At 40.6% G+C, this 21,689-nt stretch overlaps 1 protein-coding gene across 7 annotated transcripts in view; it reads left to right on the forward strand.

The window, feature by feature from the left end:
• Nucleotides 1–17,709, forward strand: part of COLEC10 (collectin subfamily member 10) — a 185,617-nt gene extending 167,908 nt beyond the window's left edge. For all 7 annotated transcript variants that reach the window (XM_082433240.1, XM_082433241.1, XM_082433243.1 and 4 more), the window contains one exon: nucleotides 1,273–17,709. In XM_082433240.1, the coding sequence (XP_082289366.1) occupies nucleotides 1,273–1,664 (392 nt within the window). In that variant the 3' untranslated portion in view covers nucleotides 1,665–17,709. The remainder of the gene's footprint in view (nucleotides 1–1,272) is intronic.
• Nucleotides 17,710–21,689: the final 3,980 nt, after the last annotated feature.

The raw sequence follows: 21,689 nt of genomic DNA on the forward strand, positions 1-21,689 counted from the left end.
TTAAAGTGGGGCTTATGTGCCCTCTCCTGAGACAGTATGAATGAGGGAACTGTTTTAGTTACTGTTACAGTTGGTTTCACTTTGTTGTACTTTAATTTATTTTAATCCAGCCATATTTATTGTACAATACTGGAGGCACACAGATGCCATCTTGTGTCCATTCTCATCTTGTAATACTAAAGGCATAGGAAATGCTTGATATGAACTAACCTTCAGTTATAACTCTGGTTATAACCTATACAGGAGATGCTGCATCTGACATGACTTGGACCTTAATGAATAAACCAGACCCCAGAGGTTCAACATAGCACAATAGTCCTTAACATTTGAGTGCTCATAGATTGATTTGTAAATTTTAACTTATAGACCCTAAAAAGATGTATGTAGATGCCCCCATAGGCCAAAACGTACATAGCATATTATGAGCCCGGGATGATTCTGAGTCCCCAATTCTGTCCTGAATCCTACTCAGAAGCTCAGTCTACTTCATGTACCTGGAGTGAAGTATAGACCATCTCAGTTGATGTATATGTTCACAATCTAGGAATCTGGCCCATAGGGACAAACTTCTGTATTATTTCCATATCAGTCCAATAAGCCTTTACCACCCTCTAACACTGTTCCAGGCACTGAGGCTACAGAGTCGCAAAGACATGGTCACTGGCCTCAGGATGCCCACAGTTCAGTGGAAGAGACACACAAACAATTAGACTAGAATGTGTCAGGTGCTGCGAAGTGAAAGGGACAATGGAAACACAGGGGAGAACGCACAAGAGTGCTCATGTCTGTCCAGGAGCATTGAAAAGGCTCTCATAGGAGAGAACGCTTCCAGTAAGATCTAAAGGACGGGTAGGAATTTGCCGGATAAAGCAGTAAGAAGACCTTCCAGGCATGAAAGGCACGGAAGTGGAAGAGAGAAGGTCATGCTCATGGAACTGTAAGTGTGGCAAAAGCATAAACTAGGAGGGGAAAAATTGTCTGAGATGAGCTGAGTGACAGTTCATATAACACATCTTTGTCAAAATAGCTCTCTGCTTCACATTGTGAGGGAAGTGAAGGAGAAAAAGACAAGGGAGGACCAATGACAGGCGTTTGTTCTCCATTCGACAACTAGAAAGGTGGAGAAAATACTGAACCAGTGCCCACCTCATGATAGGGTCTTGGAAGAGAATTTTAAACATTGAATAAATGAATTTCAATTAGCAATATTTTATACTTAGCATTTCTCTTTTTGACATATATAATCACATTCTTCTTTTCCTTGCTGCAAAGTCATAGCAGGGATTCGGGAAACCGAAGAGAAATTCTACTACATCGTTCAGGAGGAAAAGAACTACCGGGAATCCCTGACCCACTGCCGGATCCGGGGTGGAATGCTAGCTATGCCGAAGGACGAAGCTGCCAACACGCTCCTGGCAGACTACGTCTCCAAGAGTGGCTTCTTCCGGGTGTTCATCGGGGTGAATGACCTCGAGAGAGAGGGCCAGTACGTGTTCACCGACAACACTCCACTGCAGAACTACAGCAACTGGAAGGAGGGTGAGCCCAGCGACCCCTACGGCCACGAGGACTGCGTGGAAATGCTGAGTTCAGGCCGGTGGAATGACACAGAGTGCCATCTTACCATGTACTTTGTCTGTGAGTTTGTCAAGAAGAAAAAGTAACTTCCCCCTTGCTGCACAGTTGTCATTTCCCTGTGACTACCATGGCAGTTATTTTTATCCATCTTTTTCTGTCTAATTACACTAAATTCATTCTGACTCAAGGCAAGTGAGAAATGCTAGACTGAGGTTTGGAATCTCCATCGCCATGCTCGTCCATGACGATTTTGAAGATTTTCATACATGGTATGTTATTGAGCCATAAGCTCACCAGGTTATGGGTCCCAAGAGAGAGTTTGAATTACTAGCTATGCAGGAGGTGGTTGTCTGTGTCTCAAATGAAAGTCTCTCTTGGCATTTGCTCTGCCACCTCTCCCTAGAGCCGTAAACCGCTGTCTATCTAGCCCAGTGGATGATTGGATAGTTGGCTGGGGATGATTAGGCTCCAAGCCAGACATATGAGAGGCTCTTCTCTTAGGAATGTCAAGGTATTTTCTGTCTTTGAACCCAAGATCCCCAATTCTTTGACCCAATCCACCATGGCCATAGCCACACATGCAAGGTCCTCTTCTTTGCATAGACTCAGAAATACTTCAACTCTAAGCCTCTATATGAGGAACTTCTAGCCTAGTGCCCTGTTCCAGACCATATGGAATCATACAGATAACTTTTGTTCTTCTGGTTGACAGCCTTCACTGAAGTATACCAAGCCTTGGCCCCCTTTCTGTAGGCCCACAGGTTAATTCCAGCCCTCCAGATAGTAACCCTCTGATCTGAGGAAAAGGGAACTCTAGAAATTGAAAAGAAAAAAAGAAAAGGTTAGCTCTCACACAATATCATTTATAATCCTCCTGTTAAATTGCCCCCTTCTATTAATATGGCTCCATTTTTCCTCATCTTAAGTTTATCCATAGCAACTTTTCTCCCCTTGGGCATGGAGAATGAAGGAAAGGGTTTGTGAAGCCTTCAGAAAACTCTAGAAGCTTCAGGGTGCTACCAACACCAAGTCTCTAAGACCCTTCTCTGCCTCTAATATATCATGCACGGTGACATTTTGTGGGAGGCCCTTTATTCTCTGTAACTGTATGTTGTAAAAATCTCACATCAGTGATGCTTTCAAGTACTATGACATTGCAAGAATGTGTCAAGTGTGGAGTTTGGAACATGCCTGAGACTCACATTTACTAAGCTGGTAAAATTCTACTTTGAACTGCAGATCAAACCTCAAAGCAGCTCTAAATTGAAATTTAAAAATAAAAGTTCAACAAAACCCTAGATTATCCCCTTATAAACTGCTGCTCCAGTTACAGTTTGTGACATATAATTAGACGTTTAAAATGCTGGCAAAACAGTTAATGAAGTAAGAGAAACAGATCAACAACATATGTTCACCTTAAACCACCTGTCTATGATTTCAACCATGACTAACCGGTTATGAGATAGGACTTAATTAGGTTATTTCTGTGAGTTTATCGAGGGTCACAAACTCAGGTTCTACAGAGGCCATACAGATGACATAAATAAATGAAGTGGAGCAGGTGGGGATCCTGGGACACTGAACACAGCTTGCCCTCCCAAAGGAACCAGCTGCTTCTCAGTCACTGCTATTTTTGCCATGGAGGACCCAATGTTGCTACATGTTCTGATATTTAAGAGAAATCAGAAAGCTGGAACTTTATAAGATACCTTTATATTTTTAAATGTTGACAACTAATCAATTCTTAATCCACATTCTAAGTCATACAAAACAGTCTGCTAACCAAAATTGTGACCTTTCCACTTCTCACCTCTGGGGAAAAGTTCTGAAGGTTCTAACTGTGTAGGATGTCATTAGGGCACAGTGACATCAAAGTCAAGATCTCCCATTTATGCCTCATTCAATTCAGCTCATAACAGGACTTCAGTCAATGTTTGTCATTCCTCAGGTTAATAGATTAGTTACTAATTCAGACTTTTGAGAATGTAGCATATTTTGAACGCAGGGCAGTTAAATCAAAATGACAAAGCAGGACACCATATCAAATCCAGTATCCTGGGGTAGAATGCCAGCCAAGAGCTTGAGGAACAAGAATCTAGAAGCACTTAGAGGAAAAGAAAGGGATTAGAAAAGAGGAGAGAGCAAACAGACAGTAAACATTGCCTACGGGCAGCTCACACCGGGATCCATATTCTGATTTGCTCTAAGCCCCCCAAGTATGAATATTAATTGTATGTACTGTCCATGCTATTCTAATTTCTATTATGATTATTATAATAATAACAACATTTCTCTCAATGACTCATCCTTGCTGCCAGTGCTTCCAAGAGAAGATGACAGAGTTTCAAAGATAGGATTCATCCTGAGACCTTGCCTGGGAGAAATTTTGAAGGCACCACACACTTAATTAGATTTGCTATAAAACTTACTTTGTGCTTTACAGAATAAATGCCCTCACATAACATTTTCCAAGTGATCCTGATAAACTCTGTGAAGTATGGAGGGCAGACGTTTTTACTACCGTCTTTCCAATGAGAATACTGAGGTCCAAGGAAGCTAAGCAGTTTACCAAAATCAACTCATTTGAAAGAAAAGCAGGATTTCACTCTGCTGATTGAAACTGTCGATCCAGTGTTCTCTCCAGCCTATGTTTTTTGCTCTTATATTGAATGGAATTTCATCCACGATTCTCTTGTGATAACAGGGGCTCAAATAATCTCTCTTGATTACTTTCCAAAGTTAAAGATTAGGGTTAATTAATAGAAATGCTGGGGATTCAGAAACTTGCCTTACAAATACGGTACTCACTGGTTTCTTTTTAAATTCAGGAATGTCTACACATGTCATTAATGTTGAGGAGGTGATTTAGTACAGTGGCACTACAGTTTTGCAAATAACTACAGATTTAGGGAAAGCAAGGCAGACATATTAAAATTAAGATTTGCCAAAAATAAAAATGAGCAAGTAATTATTTGCCCCATAAGAGAATAAAGTAGATAATTCCCTTAAATAATTAGCATTTAAAATCAATTTCATTCTCAAAAGTTCAATGTATATTCAACTTTTCAGGAACATATCTGGGCACTTCCCAAGGATGACATAAAGGTTCCAGGGGAAGAAAATTAAAAATTTATTCACAATTGCACTATGCTGCCTTTTCAAAGCAACACACTCTATAGCCAGACAAGAAGAAATATCTTATGTCCAGAGTCATTGCCCAAACACTGTAGAAAGGTATACATCCTGTGTTGAGAGAAATATAACAACCATTGATTACACTTTGGACAACTCACCCATAAAAACTACTGGCATTAAAGAAGATGTATTCTTTCCTGCTTAGATGTATGAGCTTCTTTGATTGTTGTTAACCAATTAATTTTCAGCTCTCTGGATTGCGTATCTGGAGACCATAAGACGTCTGTGGAATAGGAAAGGTTAACTAAATAGCAGCACCCACTGCATCTGCCTCAGATAAGGTATACATACATTTTTTTTGAATATAGGACTTTCTTTTACTGCACTCCTAACAGGTGGTCACACAGTCCATATTTGAAGGTTTTGGGTAATTTTCTAACCCCATTAGAAAGTTTTTCCTTACAGTGAAATAAAATACGCTGTCTCTAATTTCCATCTATGTCCTTGTTCTCCCTTCTGCTGTTCATAATTCTGAGAGGTCTGACCCCAAGAAAAGCTGCAGCAGGCTCTAAATGAAAGTACAAATCAGGACAGGGGAACTGTGATCACTGCGGCACTGGTTACTAAGGTGGATACCCAGTTTTGTACATTTCTCTAAACCTATATGGTATGCCCCACTCCCAGTGAATTCAGATTTTGTTGGTGAGGCATTAGAGGCACAGATACAGAGTAGAACTGGGTTTGAAAGTCATGTGGGGCATCTCAATGATAAATAATCTATTTATTAGGAGAGGGTATTCAGTGGAGAGGGTTCAACCCTAAGGGAGGTATCTGTTAAGAGGTTGATGGTTTGGTAAGACCTGATTGAGAGGGTTCAAGGCAGGTGTCCAGTGCCAGTGGGATGAAGTCCAAGTCAGAGACCAGGTTCATGAAACTGACATGGTGAACAATTGGCTTAGGTGGCTAGTAGAGCTCACTAACTCATTAATTCATCAAATGTACTTATGGAGCATTTACCATGTGATGAGGGCTGGAGACACAATGGAGAAGAAGACAGATCAGACTTCTAGCCTCAAGAACAGAACATCTCCTTCGGCTCATTGAACATCGAGGTTGCCACACTGAAGCCCAAGAGTTAATCCACTGTCATGGATGGAATATATAAACCTATTCTATTTTTACTCCTACTTCCTCTTCAACATAACGCCTCTTCAAAATTATACTGAAATAAGTTGGACAAAGAGAGTTTTTTTTTTGTAAAAGTACAACGTTACCATTTCTTGAAGAGCAACATTGACACCTCTTCATATACATTTATAACTTCCTGTAGGCTGGCTAATTTTGATGTGAACAAGAAGTTCTCACATCGTTGTGTATACTCACCCACACCACTTCCTCACAAGACAGAATATATCCTTGTGATTGTGCATGGATGAGCGTTAACACTTGGTAAATATTCCTCCGCATTATTTTTTTCTGGTGACCTACAGCTGACATTCAGTGAAACCCAGATTTCCCACTGATTGTCACTTTCATACTAAAATAAAGACAGGTAGGGAGAAGGGGGAAGGGAATCAGAATTTTATAATTTATTAAAATGTGAGCACAGCGACCTTAACTTAATCACCATGTTGGCATCTGCAGTTGGGATATAATGCAGATTCACGTGTGTCCACACAATTTTAAAGCTATGTCATGCTTTGGCCTATGTGTTTTTCACTTTAGAACCCTTAAACAGATGAATTTATCAAGAGGTAAGCCTTATCCTTTGTACAAACGGGGTTGGTGGGCTTCTGGGGGAGGTGATAGAAATGAGGATTGTCTATAACCCACCCCTCGATATATTGATAGAACGTCAGTCGGGAAGAATACTGATAAGCTCCGCCATCGTATGTGAAAAACCAAGGCAGGCACAGAAATTTCCTAAGTCTTGAGAAAATGAGGTAAGTGGAGACGTAATTGCAAAACACATTCAGTTTACATCCAATAAAGTCTAGGTGAATATTTTTACTAAGTGTAGGGCACATAATAGACAACTGTGGGAGACTCTTTCCTAGGAGATCACAATTTCATATGGATATTTCCTGAATCAACTCAGAGAAAATGATTCTGGAGAAAGCTTACCGGGAGAAACATTATGTGTTTTACAAATAGTAGCTTTTTGGAAATGTTTATGTTTAAAATAATAATGTTTCAAAATATGTTTCCCCAAACTCCCTGGTTTGTCTGATCTTATCTTTGATTCTGCTGACGTTGGTACTTTTCAGGGACTCAGTCTCCAGGAAGGATGAAGGATTTTTGCACAGGCACAAAATTACAATCACCACAATTCTCTCTTCCACAGAACAGGGATATTATCTTTGCCCTAAAGGACCTTAGGGCTTAAAGAATAGAGTGAACAAACATAGGAAGCTATTTCCAAGAGTCCAAAATTTTGATCTCTACATTTGAGAAAAAGGAGATCCAAAAATACATTTTGAGACACTGGAATGAAATATCAAAAAGCACAGTTTTTTTTTTTTTTTTTAAATTTTATTTATTTATTTATTTATGGCTGTGTTGGGTCTTCGTTTCTGTGCGAGGACTTTCTCCAGTTGCGGCAAGTGGGGGGGCCACTCTTCATCGCGGTACGCGGGCCTCTCACTATCGCAGCCTCTCTTGTTGCAGAGCACAGGCTCCAGACGCGCAGGCTCAGTAATTGTGGCTCACGGGCCCAGTTGCTCCGCGGCATGTGGGATCTTCCCAGACCAGGGCTCGAACCCGTATCCCCTGCATTAGCAGGCAGATTCTCAACTACTGCGCCACCAGGGAAGCCCAAAAAGCACAGTTTTTAAAGAAGCTTGAAAATATTTCTTCTGGGGTTTCTAACCCTAAACACCCTTGCATAGAGATATTTTATAAAAAGTGCAGAGCAGGGGGTAAATATATATGTTTGTGTCTCCATCTTTGAAAGTGTAAAAGAAAAAATACCTAAGCTCTTCTTTCCTCAGATCGTCTGTGTTACTGGGGACGGGATGGAGCGTTACACTACTGATCCTTTTAAAAAGTTTTGTTGTAAGTTTTCCTCATTCTTACATTTTCAAAAATTCAGTAGCTCAGTATGCACTGATGTCCAGACCTCACTGATTCATGCCTGTATGAATTATCAAGATAGTATTTGGAGGGTGAAATTATACATGAAAAAAGGATGTGTTCCTTTGATCACCACAAACAATCCCTCAGTTCCATATGGAGAGGAATAACGTGATATCTGGGCCCTGGTACGGAAACAGCTTACACTGGAAATCTTTACTGTCAAGCTGTCTGTAATCACTCCAAAGTGAATCAGCTATACTTATACATATATCCCCATATCCCCTCCCTCTTGCATCTCTCTCGCACCCTCCCTATCCCACCCCTCTAGGTGGTCACAAAGCACCGAGCTGACCTCCCTGTGCTATGTGGCTGCTTCCCACTAGTTATCTATTTTACATTTGGTAGTGTATATACGTCCATGCCACTCTCTCTTTGTCTCAGCTTACCCTTCCCCTTCCCTGTGTTGTCAAGTCCATTCTCTATGTCTGCGTCTTTATTCCTGTCCTGCCCCTAAGTTAATCAGAACCAATTTTTTTTTAGGTTCCATATATATGTGTTAGCATACAGTATTTGTTTTTCTCTTTCTGACTTACTTCACTCTGTATGACAGACTCTAGATCCATCCACCTCACTACAAATAACTCAGTTTTGTTTCTTTTTATGGCTGAGTAATATCCATTGCATATATGTGCCACGTCTTCTTTATCCATTCATCTGTCGATGAACACTTAGGTTGCTTCCATGTCCTGGCTATTGTAAATAGTGCTTCAATGAACATTGTGGTACATGACTCTTTTGGAATTATGGTTTTCTCAGGGTATATGCCCAGTAGTGGGATTGCTGGATCTTTTGATAGTTCTATTTTTAGTGTTTTAAGGAACCTCCATACTGTTCTCCATATTGGCTGTATCAATTTACATTCCCACCAGCAGTGCAAGAGTGTTCCCTTTTCTCCACACCCTCTCCAGCATTTATTGTTTGTAGATTTTTTGATGATGGCCATTCTGACTGGTGTGAGGTGATACTTCATTGTAGTTTTGATTTGCATTTCTCTAATGATTAGTGATGTTGAGCATCCTTTCATGTGTTTGTTGGCAACCTGTATATCTTCTTTGGAGAAATGTCTATTCAGGTCTTCTGCTCATTTTTGGATTGGGTTGTTTGTTTTTTTTGATATTGAGCTGCATGAGCTGCTTGTAAATTTTGGAGATTAATCCTTTGTCAGTTGCTTCATTTGCAAATATTTTCTCACATTCTGAGGGCTGTCTTTTGGTCTTGTTTATGGTTTCCTTTGCTGTGCAAAAGCTTTGAAGTTTCATTAGGTCCCATTTGTTTATTTTTGTTTTTCTTTCCATTTCTCTAGGAGGTGGGTCAAAAAGGATCTTGCTGGGATTTATGTCATAGAGTGTTCTGCCTATGTTTTCCTCTAAGAGTTTGATAGTGTCTGGCCTTACAGTTAGGTCCTTAATCTATTTTGAGTTTATTTTTGTGTATGATGTTAGGGAGTGTGCTAATTTCATTCTTTTACATGCAGCTGTCCAGTTTTCCCAGCACCACTTATTGAAGAGGCTGTCTTTTCTCCATTGTATATTCTTGCCTCCTTTATCAAAAATAAGGTGACCATATGTGTGTGGGTTTATCTCTGGGCTTTCTATCCTGTTCCGTTGATCTATATTTCTATTTTTGTGCCAGTACCATACTGCTTAGATTACTGTATCTTTGTAGTAGAGCCTGAAGTCAGGGAGCCTGATTCCTCCAGCTCCGTTCTTCTTTCTCAAGATTGCTTTGGCTATTTGGGGTCTTTTGTATTTCTGTACAAATTGTGAATTTTTTTGTTCTAGTTCTGTGAAAACTGCCATTGGTAGTTGGATAGGGATTGCATTGAATCTGTAGATTGCTTTGGGTAGTATAGTCATTTTCACAATGTTGATTCTTCCAATCCAAGAACATGGTATATCTCGCCATCTCTTTGTATCATCTTTAATTTCTTTCATTAGTGTCTTATAGTTTTCTGCATACAGGTCTTTCCTCTCCTTAGGTAGGTTTATTCCTAGGTATTTTATTCTTTTTGTTGCAGTGGTAAATGGCAGTGCTTCCTTAATTTCCCTTTCAGATTTTTCATCATTAGTGTATAGGAATGCAAGAGATTTCTGTGCATTAATTTTGTATCCTGCTACTTTACCAAATTCATTGATTAGCTCTAGTAGTTTTCTGGTAGCATCTTTTGGATTCTCTGTGTATAGTGTCATGTCATCCGCAAACAGTGACAGTTTTACTTCTTCTTTTCCAATTTGGATTCCTCTTATTTCTTTTTCTTCTCTGATTGCTGTGGCTAAAAATTCCAAAGCTATGTTGAATAATAGCAGTGAGAATGGGCAACCTTGTCTTGTTCCTGATCTTAGTGGAAATGGTTTCAGGTTTTCCACCATTGAGAACGATGTTGCCTGTGGGTTTGTCATATATGGCCTTTATTATGTTGAGGTAAGTTCCCTCTATGCCTACTTTCTGGAGGGTTTTTTATAATAAATGGGTGTTGAATTTTGTCGAAAGCTTTTTCTGCATGTATTGAGATTATCGTATGGTTTTTATCCTTCATTTTATTAACTTGGTGTATCACATTGATTGATTTGCATATATTGAAGAATCCTTGCATTCCTGGGATAAATCCCACTTGATCATGGTGTATGATCCTTTTAATGTGCTGTTGGATTCTGTTTGCTAGTATTTTGTTGAGGATTTTTACATCTGTGTTCATCAGTGATAGTGGCCTGTAGTTTTCTTTTTTGTGACATCTTTGTCTGGTTAGTTCCTTTACTCTTAACATGACTTCTTCCACTGACATCCAATGATGAAGAGTAAAATGCAATTCTACTTTATTTTGTGCAAAGATCACTGGAAGTAACCCCACCCTCATTTAGGCTTATGTGCTCTGTGCCCATAAAGGACTTTTGGTTATACCTTTGATCTAGAGAATCTCCTTCCCATCAAGTTCAACAAAGTCCACTTCAACTCACCAAAACCAGTCAAATTGATTATCTAACTTGTATCCCAGCTTCAGGAAATATTTGTCCTAGAAGAATGCCATTTTTACAGTTATACTGTCTAGCTTGGGTCTCAAACACTTCTCACCATACTCCTACTAGATGATCTCAGCTGAAGCTGCTGGTTGTGGTAAAGGATAATGTGGAAAATACTCTATTCAGTGGCAAACAGCAGAAGAACCTGGGATACCCAATGGACTTTAGAAACCTCAAGGAATTATAGCTTTGAGACTTTGTCATATTTGATCATTTTCTGTATCCCAGCTCTTCCAGGGCTTTCCTCAGAAATCTCATGTTTAATGAATTCCCTCTAACTTAAAGATTCCTGGTGGGCATTGAGGTTTCTGGCCATGGCCCCATCACCTGCGTTATCAGCAACTCCATGTACTGCCTTTTTGATTACTATGTGATCTGGAGAGGTGGAGGTTTCTGCTTTCTGCTTCCCTGTTCTATTCTCAGCGTCCTACCTTTCTGCTAAACTTGATCTCTCTAGCTATCCTAGAGTTAGTCTCTAATAAAGAAGAGTTAGTCTCTAATCTATCTCCTTTTGAATCCATCACCATAAATTCCTCTTTTTTCTCATCAAGGGAATGTGCCCAATAAGACTTTGATTCTTTTACCACCAGGTACCAGGCTTAGCATTAGCCTACTCTGACATGAGGAGAGTGCTGTATTATCCTTCTTTCCTTTCCTCCCATATAAGTTATTAGATCATTTTTACCATCTAGCTCGTGATACTAAACATCTTAAACCTAGATCAGCGAAATCAAGGATGAACTCAAAGACTGAAGAAATAAAACTCATTTGTACTTTATTAATTAGGAAGAGTGATATCCACCAAGTTATACATCCGAGCAAGTTTCCTTTCTATTTCTCACTAAGAATCACTCAAAACAGTGGTAATACTCAGCACCCCACATAAGGAGAGTAATGCACTATGTCTGAGAAGTCCTGAGCAACCAAGCTTCTTTCTCTTCAAAAGACCTTGTCAGAAACAACATATGCTATTATATAACAATAATTCTGCAAATCAGCAAGCCATGTCATATATGCCTGAAGACAAGGTTCTAGACCTTGAAATTCTGTGCTAGCAATTTTAAAATTTCAGTTTACTTGAGTCTGTATCATAACACATAGACATTTCCCATTCATCTTGTTTTAGAGACTTTCCATGGGCAGTCCTGGCGAGAGTCCCCCACAGCAATCCTGGGTGTAGAGCTGAGATTTGAAGGTACAAAAATGGGAGAAGTTGCTTTGGGTAAGAATGTTGAGTGAGGAGAGCAGATATCCCAGGCCTGAGATCTAAGTTATTCTAATATTTAAAGGTTAGGAAGAAGGATAAAGGTAGGTTTCTTAAGGTTCATTGATAAAGGGTGGGCAGAGAATAGTAGTAGAATCAGGAACATTTCAGGAAGGGAGCATCAGATTTATTGAATGTCTCTGAGAGTTCAAGGACAAACAGTTAAAAAGCACCTATTGGATTTGTCAACATGAAATCCTAAAGGAACTTAGCCAAAGTCTCAATAGTATGAGGGAGGCAAGAGACAAAGTAGAGCTGGGTTGTTGGGGAAATGGGCTGCAAAGAAGTAGAGATAGTATATACAGGTAATATTTTCCAGAAGCTTTTCAGTAAAGGAGAGTTGAAGCAATCCAATCAAGAATGGAAGTTGGACATTGTCAATCAAAATAATAGTAATAACTAATATAATTTGAGTGCTATGTTAAGCATTTTATATGTGGTTTCAATTTAATCCACAAATCAACCCTATGTAGTACACACTATTACTACCTCCATTTTACCTATGAATAAATAGAAACACAGACATTAAGTAGCATCTCTAAGGTCCAGTGCTGGGCCTTAGAGCTGGGATTTCATCGCAGGCAGTTCAGTTCAGTGCTTTCATTGTTAAATCACTACACTATTCCATCTTACCATACGATAATGGGCATATTTGGAAAGTCCAGAGTTTCTGCTATGGCTTTGCTACTTAGGTTCTAGATAAATTTCACAACTCACTCAATTTTTCTGGGCATGTTGTCAGCATGTACAACACACTTATTGATGGATGTATGGAAAAGAGGAAAAACTGTACAAACACATTCCTGTTTCACAACACCTCCATCAGTCCTGAATAGGTTTGAAACTTAAGAACATATTGTCCATGCCTCAAAAGGAACAAATAGATATTTCAAGAATTCTGAAGACTACTCTTTTCTCTGTCCCTCAGAAGGCAAGGAAAATTACAGCTTCACATAAAGGAAGTGACTAATAGAGACAGAGCGTTCCGAGGGGATCTGGTGGAAAGCACTTAAAGTCAGACATGAGGAAGTTCCTGAAAAGAACCTTGAGAAGCAACTGCTCTGATCAAGAGGAGGAAAAATGACATAATTGGGGTCCCCTGGGCTGAAGTGATGTGATCCTGGGATACAGTGTGGCAGGAAGATGGAGAGCTCAGGGGTCTTCTTAAAGGACACTGTGAGTGCCTCTGGAGGGAAGTGTGGCCGTGTGTGTCCCCCTTAGGACATTGAGTCCTCTGTTTGGGATTCTGAAAGCATTCAGGTCCCGCTGCTGTAGACAGTATTCTAGCCTGGAAAAACGACTCCCTATCTTCCTCTTTTATTACTGTGATGTATATAGTGGGATATGCTGTTTTTATTTAATTTTAAGAATGAAATATCACTTGTTCCATGCTTGTTCCACTTGTTCCACTTGTTCCATTAGGCAATAATGTTCTAGCCTTTGCAGTTCTACATCACAGAAATCTTGCCTCCAATCCTGACCTGTACTCTTATAGTCCTATGGGATAAAGCCAAGAATTCATAATATAACATACTATGAAACTTAGATACTTGATGAACGAATATGCAATCTTTGTAATATGGCTTCTGCCTACATTTTCAGCCCCTCCGTTCCCCACCCCTTCTAAGTACGCACCTCCAAATCTGCACATGTACTAGAAGTTTCCACGGCGTTTTCATCTCTCTGATTTGTGTATGTTGCCTTTGCGTATTTTTCCCTATTGTCTGCTCAGCAACTTTTCACTCATCCAATGAAACGCAACTTATACATCTCAGCTTTCTAAGACCCTCAGGGGTTTCTTCCACTGCTCTCTCTCCACACAATTCTATATGTTCCTGTCAGGGCATTTCTGTTGAGGCCAGGGATTTTAACCACATTCATCCTTGTAGCACAATGGCTGAGGAAAATATCTAGGATATAATAAGTAACCAGTATATGTTGGCTCAATAACTACCTTATAAAGGGTGAATCCAGGCACAGAACTCAAAGTCTCTTGGTGTACCTTGGTCCTACTATGTTCAGAGCAGCACTTTAGGACAAAGGGGTGTTTTATTCGTGGTCCTTATGGGAAAGAGATGGCACATGTAAATGAGGTGATTGAGAAGCCTTGAAAAGGGAAATTTTACAAAGGTGTAGGCAGAGTTAAGGGAAACCACCAAAAGGTGATGAAGCATGTAGGGTAGTAACAGTAGGACCTGTAGGGCCAATGTGAGGAATGGGTTACCGGACCTGGAGAGAGCTCATGGGAGAGCTACCTAAAAGGATCTGTGGCCTTAGAGGTAGGAAAGCAACCTGCTGCCAGGTAGGGAGGAAAACCAACAGATCATTAGCTGACTAGCATCTCCTACTGCTTCCTGTTAACCCACAAGTGCTTCCCATTGGCCAATCCCAACCAGAAACCAGAGAGTAAAGGATCCAGTTGTTGTAGGCTAAAAAATTCAACATCCCCAGTCTCTAAACATGGTGGAGCCGAGTAAAGATGTAGTTGAAGGGCGAACAAAAATATCTAGCACAGAGACCGGAGTCCAAGCTTTCTTCTTCAGTAAGCAGAGGCTGACAATGCCTATTAGGGATTTTAGGAACTAGGATAAGATAAGGAAGTTGGAAGATCATTGAAATTAGAAAGGCAGCAAGCAGTGGACAGCCAGGATTAATACAGACAGTCCTAATAAAGCATCAGAATAAAGAGATAGGCAGAACGGTGGATACAATTTGTGAGGCAATGGGACATGAACCCAGGATTGAACAGGAAATTTTCAATGAAAATTAGAAGGTGGGGCCAGGAGACACTCTCTAAAGTAATAGGGTTCACTGTAGGGACTTTTCACAAAATGTTTACAGATTTATTCACAGGAGAAGAAGGAGCTATTAAGTCTACAGAGCTGGTTTTGGCATATACAAAGGGGACTAATGTATGAGTCCTAACTTTAGGAGCTTTCTAAATTGCCAACGCAAAAGGGTCAGATGGAATTCAAGTGTGCCATCCACCCCTTGGCATATCCTGGCTTCTCAGGTCTTGGAGGACACTCTCATGATCCCCGGTCCTTGAGAACTAGTTTTAAAAAATTCCACAAGACCCTGAAATTCTTTGCTGTCATGGCCATCGTGCTTATAGAATGAAAATGTATAATACAGTTATATGTTTAAATTCTTCAAAAAGTTACCAATAAGTTCGTTATCATGAGTCTATTTTAATTCTAATTAAAACTCAACACACAGGTCAAGACTCAAAATTTTATTCTCAATCACAATCAGCTCAATCAAGCAAAAGTCATTTGTGCAAGTAGTATGGTTACTCTAGAAATGTGTTTCCCCATTCCCTCTGCACCACCACTTCTGGGCTTATAGCTCTCCCTTTGTACTTCTTTGGACCAGAATAGTTTAATAGCAAGAAAGAGAAACTCAGCTCAGACTAACTGAAGTAGGGAAGGAAAGTGGGAAACATAGGGCCGCAGCTGGACTATGCTCAGCTGGATCCAGGACCTGAAAGGACTCTGCCTTCTCGGGGTTCTCCTTGTCTTTGTCTCCTTACAGACTCTCATCCCATGATGGGATGCTGGTCACTTGTAAGCCTCATGTTGATTCTCATTCTTCCTTTTCACTGACCTCAAGGAAAATACAGTGTGTCTTGCTGACTGGGACACAATGTCCTGTTGTTGGCCCCAAGTAGCTCGGTTTGGTCTTATGCCCTCCACTATGGCAGAAGAATAGGTGGGATGGGGCAGGAGTGAGTAACAATTCCATTAACTCATGGAATCTCTTTCTGTGTGTCTCTCTTTTTTTCTTTCTATATTTTGATTGATCTATCTATCTATCTATCTATCTTGAAATACATTTATCTTTGTATGGAGTAATAATATTTTGAATGATGTTGATTTGAATTGGACTGAAGGGCTGAATAGCAGGAAGGAAAAGACATGAAAAGGGATAAAGGACATAGCTGTGCTATTACTCCACCTTCATTTCACCTGGGAGACGTCATACATCACAATAAACCCCAATTCCTTGTAAGGAACATTCATCCTTAAAAGTCCTAGGCCTGAATTTTGTTCTTCTACCCAGTGACTTAAGACCAGTGGGATTTTAGATATAAATATCTACAAGAGGCACCAATATCCATCCTGCTAAATTGTGAAATGCCTCCTACACCCCTTCTCTCCTTCTGTTCCTTCTCACCTCCCAGTTTCTCAGTTAACTAAGGCAGGCAGAATTGTCTCTGCCAAGTGATTCAGCCCAGGGAAGCTGAAGTCTGCCAATGCCGCAAAAATACATTTATTTGCAGTTCCATAGCTCATCTCAAAAATTCATCTAAATGTCGCAATCTCATATACAATATAGTGTGTTTATTTTAATATAAAACAATGTGCCTACCAGCTGTTTCAGGAAAACTGGCGGCAGAGAAAAGCAGACCGCATTTCTGCTTTCCACCGTACCTTTGTGGCATACTGCTTGGAATACCTCAGTCCAATAAGCAAGACTGTGCTACTGTCTCACATGGAAACCAAAGTTGGGAAGACCACGGGGATATGATTGCCAGCTGGAAATCCTTCCAATTGTGCAGTATCACTTTCACATTTACTGAAATTTTAGTTGCTCTGAGTGTTTTGACAATTACTAGACATTTCCCGAATGAGGAACTAGCAATTATTGCAACGGCCATGAGATACTTCAAGTTGTTATAATGTTCATGGTGATCTTATTATCTATTTATTTTTTTAATCAAGTTGACATTTTTGAGGTGAAAAAGGCTCTTTCTATGATTTAAAGCAGCATATGGCTATTAAATTGACATATTATACCTGGCAATTTGACAGGGCCATCAGCCAATTCAAGAATCTAAAGTTGTTCAGGCTGCAAGAATAAATGCACGTGTGCTCTTTTATTCTGCTGACCTACCACTCTCATTCTGCTCCTAGGGGGAATACATTTGACCATTGTACTTTACCACCCCTGGTTCTATCTGCAAGGAAGTTCCTCCTAGTTCATTATTCTCCTTGGCCGTATCTGATGTGGGTGTTAGAGACCATGCCTTCTTTGGGGGTTAAATAGCCTTTGAAGCTTGACTCTTTTCCTCAAAACTTTGGGACCTATGGGTTGTTTTAGGTCTCAACCAGTCAAAGGATTTTTTTTAAGCCAGAGTTATGGTTTCTTTAACAATGCAATTCCTTAAAAAATTAGTAGGCTTCTGATCTTCTTGCTTTAGGCTCCATCAGCAACCACATACAAAATTCTTTATAGGAAGAGTTTTCAAGCCTGATGTATTTCTCTGCTTCCTTGCTCTGTGCCTGTCCCATCCCCTCTCTTTGAGGCTCCCTGGAACTGTGTTTGGGAAGTCTAGAGTCTTCATCTGTCTTTGCTCAGATTGCTTTATTCATCTCAGAGGTTTTATTAGACCTTTTCCTTGAATGTCTTCTGACATCTCATCTTCTTTAATTATTTGGCATCTTCTGACATAGCAAGACCCCAATTTCTGCACTCTACTTTCTTTCAATTCTATTTATTACTGGCCAGTTTTTTTCCCCATTTTTTTTTTTTTTTTTTTTGCTAATAACCTTGCCAAAGGCAGCCAATAATAGCCAATAGACACTAGTCGTCTTTTATTCATCCATTTCTCCTAAAACTACAAATTAAATCTTCCTATTCTGTCTCCCGAGTTACTAAAAGCAACAGTTATTTCCAGTTGCTCTTCCACAGTATAAAAAGAATAGCTAGTTTCTCATATATCCTAGCCTTTGATATGAACCTTCTTGATGCCTAACAATGAAGCCAATGTCATATAATTTATTTTAAAGCAATCTGATTCAAAATACCAATTTCTTTATTAGTCAGGATACATCAAGGTATGTGCAAGTAAACGTACTCTCAAATCATAGTGGTTTAATGTAATAAATGTTTCTTTCTCATTCATATTATCATTGAAAACAGATTGGGGAGTCCGTCTCCATCTCTTGGTGGTCCCATGTGGAACCCCTGGCTTCCTAGTTGCCAAAAGAGAGAGTTCTGGAGGACCGCAAAGGATGATTTTAAAGGCCAAGCCTGGAAGGAAGTTTACATCATTATTGCCTACGTTCTTCTGGCCAGAACTCAGTCATTGGGCCTTATCTACTTTCAGGGCAATCGAGGAAATGTAGCCTTTCTGTGTGATCTGGAAGAGGAAAATGTTGTAGTAAACACATACCATTTTCTCTGCTACCTGCGACTACAAGCTGGTAGTTAAGTGTAATGATTCTGATCTTACCATATAATGGCCATGGGACATTGAGCAAGTTACTTAACCTCTGTGTGCTTCAGTTTCTTCCCCTGTAAAGTGGGGATCATGAAAGGGTAACTACATCAGACGGTCATAGGTTTATACATATATATAAAGTAATTAGAAAAAGCCTGACATACGGTAAGTGCTATGTAAGGTTATATAAGTGTTATATAGCAAGTTGTTGAAATGCCAGTAGAGAGCACACCAGGATAATTAGCAAATGAGCCATTTTATTTAATTTATTTCTTTAATATATTTATTTATTTATTTATCTTTGGCTGTGTTGGGCCTTCGTTGCTGCATGCAGGCTTTCTCTAGTTGCGGCAAGCAGGGGCTACTCTTCATTGCGGTGACTTATTTTGTTGCGGAGCACAGGTTCTAGGCGGGGGCTTCAGTAGTTGTGGCTCACAGGCTGTAGAGCACAGGCTCAGTAGTTGTGGCGCATAGGCTTAGTTTCTCCGTGGCATATGGGATCTTCCAGGATGAGGGATCGAACCTCTGTCCCCTGCACTGGCAGGAGGATTCTTAACCACTGCGCCACCAGGGAAGTCCCCGCAAATGAGCCATTTTATAATAAGTCTATTTGACTAGAAAGACAGATATTTAAAAACCCCAGCCCAAGCTGAGGCTCCGCCTTCAGTCGGATCTCAGGGAGAGGACTGGGGTTGGCGGCATGATCACAGCCTGAAGGGGGGCTAGTGCGCCACAGCTAGCCAGGAGGGAGTCCGGGAAAAGGTCTGCAGCTGCCGAAGAGGCAAGAGACTTTTTCTTGCCTCTGTTTCCTGGTGCACGAGGAGAGGGGATTCAGAGCGCCACCTAAACGAACTCCAGAGATGGGCGTGAGCCGCGGCTATCAGCACGGACCCCAGAGACGGGCCTGGGACGCTAAGGCTGCTGCTGCCGCCACCAAGAAGCCTGTGCGAGCACAGGTCACTCTCCACACCTCCCCTCCTGGGATCCTGTGCAGCCCGCCACTGCCAGGGTCCCGTGATCCAGGGACAACTTCCCCGGGAGAACGCACGGCGCGTCTCAGGCTGTTGCAATGTCATGCTGGCCTCTGCCGCCGCAGGCTCGCCCCGCCTCCGTACCCCTCCCTCCCCGCGGCCTGAGTGAGCCAGAGCCCCCAATCAGCTGCTCCTTTAACCCCGTCCTGTCTGAGCGAAGAAGAGACGCCCTCAGGCGACCTACATGCAGAGGCGGGTCCGAATCCAAAGCTGAACCCTGGGAGCTGTGCGAACAAAGAAGAGAAAGGGAAATCTCTCCCAGCAGCCTCAGGAGCAGCGGATTAAAACTCCACAAACAACTTGATGTGCCTGCATCTGTGGAATACCTGAATAGACAACGAATCATACCAAATTGAGGAGGTGGACTTTGGGAGCAACGATATATATATTTTTCCCTTTTTCTCTTTTTGTGAGTGTGTATGCATATGCTTCTGTGTGTGATTTTGTCTGTATAGCTTTGCTTTTACTATTTGTCCTAGGGTTCTGTCTGTCTGTTCTTTTTTTTTTGTTTGTTTTTAGTATAGTTTTCAGTGCTTCTTATCATTGGTGGATTTGTTTTTTGGTTTGGTTGTTCTTTCTTTCTTTCTTTCTTTTTAATTACTTAAAAAATTTTTTTAATAATTTTTTTATTTTAATAACTTAAATTAAATTATATTTTATTTTATCTTTTTCTTTCTTTCTCTCTTTTTTTCTCTCTTTTATTCTGAGCCATGTGGAGGATAGGCTCTTGGTGCTCCAGCCAGGCGTCAGGGCTGTGCCTCTGAGGTGGGAGAGCCAACTGCAGGACACTGGTCCACAAGAGACCTCCCAGCTCCATGTAATATCAAACGGCAAAAATCTCCCAGAGATCTCCATCTCAATGCCAAGACCCAGCTCCACTCAACGACCAGCAAGCTACAGTGCTGGACACCCCATGCCAAACAACTAGCAAGACAGGAACACAATCCCACCCATTAGCAGAGAGGCTGCCAAAAATCATAATAAGGTCACAGACACCCCAAAACACACCACCAGACCTGGACCTGCCCACCAGAAAGACAAGATCCAGCCTCATCCACCAGAACACAGGCACTTGTCTCCTCCACCAGGAAGCCTACACAATCCGCTGAACCAACCTTAGCCACTGGGGACAAACACCAAAAACAACAGGAACTACGAACCTGCAGCCTGCGAAAAGGAGACCCCAAACACAGTAAGTTAACCAAAATGAGAGGACAGAGAAACACACAGCAGATGAAGGAGCAAGGTAAAAACCCACCAGACCTAACAAATGAAGAGGAAATAGGCAGTCTACCTGAAAAAGAATTCAGAATAATGATAGTAAAGATGATCCAAAATCTTGGAAATAGAATGGAGAAAATACAAGAAACGTTTAACAAGGACTTAGAAGAACTAAAGAGCAAACAAACAATCATGAACAAGACAATAAATGAAATTAAAAATTCTCTAGAAGGGATCAATAGCAGAATAACTGAGGCAGAAGAACGGATAAGTGACCTGGAAGATAAAATAGTGGAAATAGCTACTGCAGAGCAGAATAAAAAAAAAAAAAGAATGAAAAGAATTGAGGACAGTCTGAGAGACCTCTGGGACAATATTAAATGCACCAACATTCGAATTATAGGGGTCCCAGAAGAAGACGACAAAAAGAAAGGGACTGAGAAAATATTGGAAGAGATGATTATAGTTGAAAACTTCCCTAATATGGGAAAGGAAATGGTCAATCAAGTCCAGGAAGCACAGAGAGTCCCATACAGGATAAAACCAAGGAGAAACATGCCAAGACACATATTAATCAAACTAGCAAAAATTAAATACGAAGAAAAAATATTAAAAGCAGCAAGGGAAAAACAACAAATAACATACAAGGGAATCCCCATAAGGTTAACAGCTGATCTTTCAGCAGAAACTCTGCAAGCCAGAAGGGAGTGGCAGGACATATTTAAAGTGACGAAAGGGAAAAACCCAAAACCAAGATGACTCTACCCAGCAAGGATCTCATTAAGATTTGATGGAGAAATTAAAACCTTTACAGACAAGCAAAAGCTAAGAGAATTCAGCACCACCAAACCAGCTTTACAACAAATTCTAAAGGAACTTCTCTAGGCAGGAAACACAAGAGAAGGAAAAGACCTACAATAACAAACCCAAAACAATTAAGAAAATGGTAACAGGAACATATAATTACCTTAAATGTAAATGGATTAAATGCTCCAACCAAAAGACATAGACTGGCTGAATGGATACAAAAACAAGACCTGTATATATGCTGTCTACAAGAGACCCAATTCAGACCTAGGGAC

This window comes from Balaenoptera physalus (assembly GCF_965194825.1).
Source record: "Balaenoptera physalus genome assembly, chromosome: 17".
In the NCBI taxonomy this organism is placed as follows: Eukaryota; Metazoa; Chordata; class Mammalia; order Artiodactyla; family Balaenopteridae; genus Balaenoptera; species Balaenoptera physalus.